This window comes from Pseudophryne corroboree, chromosome 7, assembly GCF_028390025.1.
Source record: "Pseudophryne corroboree isolate aPseCor3 chromosome 7, aPseCor3.hap2, whole genome shotgun sequence".
NCBI lineage: Eukaryota > Metazoa > Chordata > Amphibia > Anura > Myobatrachidae > Pseudophryne > Pseudophryne corroboree.
In genome coordinates, this window is record NC_086450.1 from 483,074,453 (window position 1) to 483,082,182 (window position 7,730).

At 43.5% G+C, this 7,730-nt stretch overlaps 1 protein-coding gene across 1 annotated transcript; it reads right to left on the reverse strand.

Annotated features, from left to right (window-relative positions):
• Positions 1 to 726: 726 nt before the first annotated feature.
• On the reverse strand, positions 727 to 6,040 carry LOC134945646 (E3 ubiquitin-protein ligase Midline-1-like). The gene has a single exon (XM_063935077.1). It carries the CDS (start codon positions 6,038 to 6,040, stop codon positions 4,460 to 4,462), a length of 1,581 nt encoding a protein of 526 aa, XP_063791147.1. The 3' UTR covers positions 727 to 4,459.
• Positions 6,041 to 7,730: the final 1,690 nt, after the last annotated feature.

The window sequence follows — 7,730 nt, forward strand, 5'->3', positions numbered from 1 at the left end:
ATTGAACAGTCACCTCTGTCTTTTGCCATCAGAAGATCATTTAACACACACACCAGGGCTGTTTCAGTGCTATGTCTTCTCCTGAATCCTGATTGAAATGGATCATAAATATCATGGGTTGTCAGGCAATGTAATGTGAACAAGGGACACTATCGCATGATAAATTGTGAAAAAGGTTGCACTACTGTGAGGCATAATTTGAATTGGGGGTAACATGCCCTTTGCCAGCAAAAACACATACCTTTTTGGGCTGTGTGCCGAATGTGCACACTGTTCTTATTTAAATTACAGGGGGTAGAAAAAAAAAAGGACTGCTATGGGTGTGGGGGGGGGGGGGGGGGCGATGGTTCTGGGAAAGGGGTGCAGGGTCAGAGGCGGAACTAGCAGTGGTGCTAGGGGGCACCAGCCAAAATATTGCCTAGGGCATCATATTGGTTAGGGCCAGCTCTGTCAATGATAGCCAACGTTTAATTGCCCCCCGGTTCTTGTCAGTTAAGTGGTTAAAGTAAGAAAAAGGATAAGCACACCCTGTGTAACCTGAAAGCAGACCTCCCAACTGTCCCTGCACAATAGTAACTGAATATAAATGCATCTTAACATGCACAACCATGTATATATATATATATATATATATATATATATGTATATATATATATATATATATATATATATATAATTTGCAGAGGTGCGGCACTCATACCAAATAACGGAAACTCACAGCCGTGGTCAATTTTGCATCAACGTTTCAATATTTACATATTGTCATCAGGATACAGAATAAAAGCACAACATACCTTATAAACATGTCCACCCCCAGTGAAATGCTGGCGTCAGGGCCGGGACCACACACCCTCCCCGCCGCTGCGCTGATTGGTGACGTCATCCCAATTTGACCGTACACCTGTGCAAAAAACTTAACCGTTCACCATCCAAAATAGTGTGTTACAGCTACGGTAATTAAAATAGTAACACAAACAATGTACAATGAATTCAGAGAAGAAAAACAGAATCATTGTGGCTACAGGAAAGACACAGAGAACAGCTGCATAGTTCATTCTTAGTTAATAATGACACATAATAGATAACGTTGCTTACACCATACTAAGACAATAATAGCCTAATTCTAGAACTAGCAAGAACTCTGAGATGCAAGTCCAGCTAAAATGTGTTAACGCAAGGCTGCATAAGAAATAATATCATTTAACCCTTTGGGATGAATAACATTCAAACGATGAATCCATCGCGCTTCACACCTTAATAACTGCAATGAACGATTTCCACCTCGTCTATTTAACGGGACAGTATCTATCATTCTATACCTAAGGCTTGATAAGGAGTGCCTGGCCTCTGCAAAGTGGCGTGCGACCGGTTGGTCGCTTGTACCCGACACTAATGCTGCCCATATGGCAGCTCTATGATTGCCCATACGCTCCTTAAACTTAGACTCGGTCTTACCGATGTAGCAAAGCCCACAGGGGCAAATGATTTGGTACACCACAAAAGAAGAATTGCAAGTAAAATAATGTAAAATTATGTATAATTTCCCAAAATGGGGGTGACTAAACGAATCACCTGTGAGCATAAACTGGCACGTCGTGCAGGTACACTTAAAGCAACCCACACGTGTATTACTCAAAAATGTAGTCTGCTTCAAAGGTGTCCTTGTGGTATCTGTTTTAACCAGGAAATCTTTTAAATTACGGCCTCGTGCATAACAGGGCATGAGTCTATGATCTTTTAAATTAAGCTTAGGGTCGCTCTGAATCATTGGCCATAATGTTTTTGCAGTTTCAATGATGGCTGGTGATGCCACATTAAACTTATTCACCCACGGTAGCACTTTAGAACGTGTGCTACTAGCGGATGTGGAACTATTCACGAGTGTGTCCCTATTTAAAGATAACACCTTTTGTTTACAAATGGCCAAAGAACTGGCACTATAGCCACCTTCCAAAAACTTTTGAACCATCGCATCTATCTGTTCAATGGCCTTGCCAGGGTCACTGTTAATACGAAAGACTCTCAGCATTTGAGAATAGGGAAGCCCATTAATAAGGGCCCTTGGGTGGCAACTTTGTGCTTTCAATAAAGTGTTCCTATCTGTGACCTTCGAAAACAGACTAGTATGAATAACCTGGTCAACAATAGAAATGTGTACATCAAGAAAATCAAGTGTTTCTCTACTTAAAATGTAAGTAAATTTGATGGGGTGATCAGTCGCATTATGTGTCTCAAGCAAAGATCGAAGTATATCAATATCACCCCTCCAAATCACAAAAAGGTCATCTATATACCTTAAAAATAGGGCGATATGATCCCTGATCTCACCCTCAGCAAAAAACAGCAACTGTTCAACAAAGAACATTACTATGTTGTCATAGGACGGTGCAATGGAACTGCCCATGGCACAGCCCTGTACCTGCAAGTAAATGTAATTTTCATAGAGAAAAAAATATTATGCAGAATAAGTTCAAACAGCTGTAAAATATTGTTAATTTTGTCACCAGTAAAAATACTTTTAGATTCTAGGAAATTACGTAAGGTGTGTAAACCAAACCTGTGAGGAATTGAAGTGTATAAATTTTTAACGTCTATACCAACCAGCCAACAATCGTTATCAAATATAGGAACAGTCTGCAACTTCCTTAGAAAGGTGGTAGTGTCCAAAAGGAATGTCGCTTCACTCTGAATTAAGGGTTGCAGGATGGAATCCAGGTACGTGGCGACCGGTTGGAATAACGAACCTTGCGCTGATACTATAGGACGCCCCGGGGGAGGATCCAAACCCTTGTGTACCTTTGGGATTGTAAAGAAAATTGGCATGATGGGAAAGGCTGGGTATAACACATCTTTCAATTCCTCTGTTATTAATCCTGTGTCCAGGGCAGATAGCAAGAGATTGTACAATTCCTTTCTACAACTTTTAGTAGGATCTTTAGCTAGTTTAATGTAAACTGATGTGTCTGACAACTGGCGTAAAGCCTCTTGGTGGTAATCATGATAGTCCTGAAGGACAATAGCCCCTCATTTGCTCGCCTGACGGATAATCATTCTTTGTTATTTGCTAGAGTTTTAAGCGCTTGTCATTCCACTTGAGTGAGATTCGGATGAAAGCTATTAGAATTCCTGATAGAAGAACACACTTCCTCATCTAACAATCGTAGGTAGGTCTTGATAGTAGAATTGGTGGATAATGGATCATAATGGGATCGCGGACAGAACTTCTTCAACTATGATGGTATCTGGCCATCCGTTATGACATCATTAGAACCAAAGTGTTCTTTGAGGCTAAGACTTCTAGCTAACTCATATTTTTCAGACCCCCAAATAAAACTGTCAAAATGTGAGGTGGGAACGAAAGACAAACCCTTTGATAAGAGGCTGACTTCACCATCCAATAATTCATACGAAGAAAAATTGAAAATCAAGTTTTTCTGGACAGAGGGTGGTGGCCTACTCTGCCCTTGCCTTTTTGACTGGTGACCCCTACGCGTGTATTTCCTTTTTGACTTTCTGGAGGATTGTCTTTGGTGACCCTGGGGCAAGTCCCTAAAGGGGCTGAAGCCGTGTCAGATTTATCCTGTTCACTATTAGAGCTGTTGTAATCATTAGAAGAATCAGTCTCAAAGCGGGAGATGTTACGTTTATATTGTTGTTTATTCCTCCTAAAAAAAGGTGGGTTACGTCCTTGTGAGGGATTTCCTGACAGCCATTTATAAACAGTGTGTTTCTCGTAGTCACCTTCAACTTTGAGCAATTTTTCTTTCTTAAATTGTAGAAGGTCTCTTTTATATATGGCCAATTGTTGGTTTAGCCGCTCCAACCAATCAGTGCTTTCATCCAAAGTTATATATGTATATTAAGTAGGCTTCACCTCAGAAATTACACATATATTTATTTATTTATTTTAGTATTAACACTTTCCTAGGGCTATATATACAAACATGAATCAGGCCCATAGCTTTGGACTACAATTACCAGCAGGAGGAGACATCATCCCAATACAGCCAATAGGAGCAAGCGTAGCACTGACTGGCTGACAGACAGATATTGCAGCCAATCACAGCTGTCAGTGAGTCAGAGGTGGAGAAATCGCACAGAGATGTATATGTATATATTTATAATGACAGTCTCTAAGGCTGGGTACACACCTCAGCGACATGTCTGCCGACACACCATTGCACCGACAGAGCAGCCAATAAGGTAAGCTACAGTATACTGACTGACCAATTGGCCGTTCGATATGTCGGTGATGACATCACAGCTGGGTGGGTGATATATCTGTCAGTGTGTACCCAGCATACCACACCAACATGGGAACACACCCACACACTGGTCACATGGTTACACAGGGGGAGGGGCTCAGCTGTAGCTCCACTCAATACATCATTCTATTGGCTGAATGTTCCCCCAATCATATTCCCCTCCCTGTGATGTCACCAGTCTCTAGGCAGATTCTTTATGGTAATTTCTCAAAGCTCCTGACTCCCCCACATATAGTTATACACCCGTTCTCTACCCATAATGCAGCACGGAGGGGCTCAGTGAGGGCGGCAGAGTAGGTGTGTAAGTGTCTGATGGGGTCACACAGAGAATAAAAGGACAGCTGTCCTGCCCCATAATCCAGATATACCCTCACTCTGCCACATGGGATTTTGTCAGGTAACCGGATCACTGTACTGTCATGTATCACATAGTACTGATTACTATACCTGCACACACCCCAGGACTTCTTATTATCTCCAATGACTGAATGATATCCTCTCCTGTCTATACTGGGGTAACACATCCCCACCCTCCACCACACTGACTTACTGACATCCACCTCCCAGTAATGTCGCCCTGAGGAGAATGTCCTGCTGCTTATTACCTGATTACCATGAAATCTCTCTGGTGTTACTGGGTGATTCTGGTTTGGTGACCAGAATGCAGTTTTCCTGTCACCTGAGATCTGTATATTATTAGCAGCTGTGGTTACATCCAGTAATAGGTCTGTAGGTTCCTGCACATAGATCCCTGTATTTATACCTGTTATTATATCAAATAATGTGTGTAATGTCCCTGAGACGAGACCCACATCCAGATCTCCTGCACCACGGACCTGGTTATCATGTCTCTCTGTGTCCTCAGTATCACACAAGTCCCCTGTGTCTGGCTCCTGTAAGACAGTCACTGAGTCAGACATGTTACACAGCTCCTCAATGTGACGCATCTTCCTGGACAGCTCGTCCTTCTTTATTTCCAGCTGCTGGAACAGATCAGAGATTGAGAGTGAAACACGTTCTTCCTGCCTAGAGATCTCACTCAGGACTCTATTCTCCAGGTCTTCCAGCTGTCCCCTGATGTCTCTAAACAGGGCAGTGACTGTCTCTATTACACCAGCTGCTTTTCCCTGGTCTTCTCTCCTGCGCTCCAGCAGACTCTGGACTCTTTTCTCAGCCTCCGCTCTCTTTGTGGTCAGTTTCTGCAGAACTTTCCTCAGTTTCACCTTCTTCTTCTCAGAGGCCTCATCCAGTGATTCCATCTGATGTCCTCTGTGTTCCCCGATCATACAGCAGGACACACAGATACAGGCAGCGTCCTCAGTGCAGTAATACTTGTAGATCTCCTTATGGACGGAGCATTTCCTGTTCCCCAGGGCAGTGGTGGGATCACATAAGACGTGCTCTGGTGACTTGCTGTGTACTCTCAGGTGTTTATCACACAGAGAAGCCTCACACAGCAGACAGGATTTTGCTGCACGTACAGGAGAGTCCACACAGTAAGTGCAGAAGATCCCAGTCTCCTCCTGATCTGGCCGAGTAGACAGGAAACTCCCCACTATGTTACATAGCGTTATGTTCCGTATCAGTGCAGGACGCTCCTGACACTCTGCTCTGCAGTCAGGACAGGTATAAACTCCAGCCCCCTCCTGTGTATCCAGCACACGATCAATACAGACCCGGCAGAAGTTGTGGCCACATCTCAGGGTGACAGGATCTGTATAAATGCTCAGGCAGATGGAACAGTCCAGCTCCCGTCTCAGATCAGCAGACGCCATCGCTGCAGCAGGAAAGAGAAATGAAAGTGAAAGTCTCTGACACTCAGACACCAAGGGGGGGTCACATTCTGCACACAGGGCGAGGCTGAGCTGTCACTCACATTATAGCTACAGGCTCAGTGACACTAAGAGACACAGATAATACATAAAGGGACATCATGCAGGAAATGTACTTATATAGAAAACAATAAAGGTCATTTAATAAGACAAAAATTATTACTTCTGTACATTTACAGGGATTTACACTTGAAATTACAGCGATTTATCTTGTTATATTCTGTAATTAAAACATATTGCTAAATGTACAAATAACTTTATAATTGAGACTATTATTTTTATTATTATCTAGTGGTGTGCACCGGGCATTTTTCGGGTTTTGTGTTTTGGTTTTGGGTTCGGTTCTGCGGCTGTGTTTTGGATTCGGACGCGTTTTAGCAAAACCTCACCGAAATTTTTTTTGTCGGATTCGGATGTGTTTTGGATTCGGGTGTTTTTTTTTTCAAAAAACCCTAAAAAACAGCTTCACTCATAGAATTTGGGGGTCATTTTGATCTCAATTACCATAATTTCCACTCATTTCCAGTCTATTCTGAACACCTCACAATATTATTTTTAGTCCTACAATTTGCACCGAGGTCGCTGGATGGCTAAGCTAAGCGACACAAGTGGCCGACACAAACACCTGGCCAATCTAGGAATGGCACTGCAGTGTCAGGCAGGATGGTACTTCAAAAAAATAGTCCCCCAAACAGCACATGATGCAAAGAAAAAAAGAGGCGCACCAAGGTCGCTGGATGGCTAAGCTAAGCGACACAAGTGGCCGACACAAACACCTGGCCCATCTAGGAGTGGCACTGCAGTGTCAGGCAGGGTGGCACTTCAAAAAAATAGTCCCCAAACAGCACATGATGCAAAGAAAAAAAGAGGCGCACCAAGGTCGCTGTGTGACTAAGCTAAGCGACACAAGTGGCCGACACAAACACCTGGCCCATCTAAGAGTGGCACTGCAGTGTCAGGCAGGATGGCACTTCAAAAAAATTGACCACAAACAGCACATAATGCAAAGAAAAAAAGAGGTGCACCAAGGTCGCTGTATATATACTGGTGGTCAATGTGTCAGCAAACTGCAAAACTAAAATGCACCACAGGTATAGAATGTAGATGGATAGTATACTTAATGACGACATAGAGGTAGGCACAGCAGTGGCCTTCCATATCGTACTGCTATATAAAGTATACTGGTGGTCACTGTGTCGGCAAACTGCAAAACTAAAATGCACCACAGGAATAGAATGTAGATGGATAGTATACTTAATGACAACACTAGTGATGAGCGGGTTCGGTTCCTCGGAATCCGAACCCGCCCGAACTTCACCTTTTTTTTACACGGGTCCGAGCGACTCAGATCCTCCCGCCTTGCTCGGTTAACCCGAGCGCGCCCGAACGTCATCATCACGCTGTCGGATTCTCGCGAGACTCGGATTCTATATAAGGAGCCGCGCGTCGCCGCCATTTTCACACGTGCATTGAGATTGATAGGGAGAGGACGTGGCTGGCGTCCTCTCCGAGTCCGTTGTATTATATTAGAACTTAGTTAGTTATAATTGTGGGGAGGATTGGGGACGGGAGCAGCTGTTAGGGAGTACAGTGCAGGGTTTTGAGTTTAATCCGTTGTTTCTCTGCCTGAAAA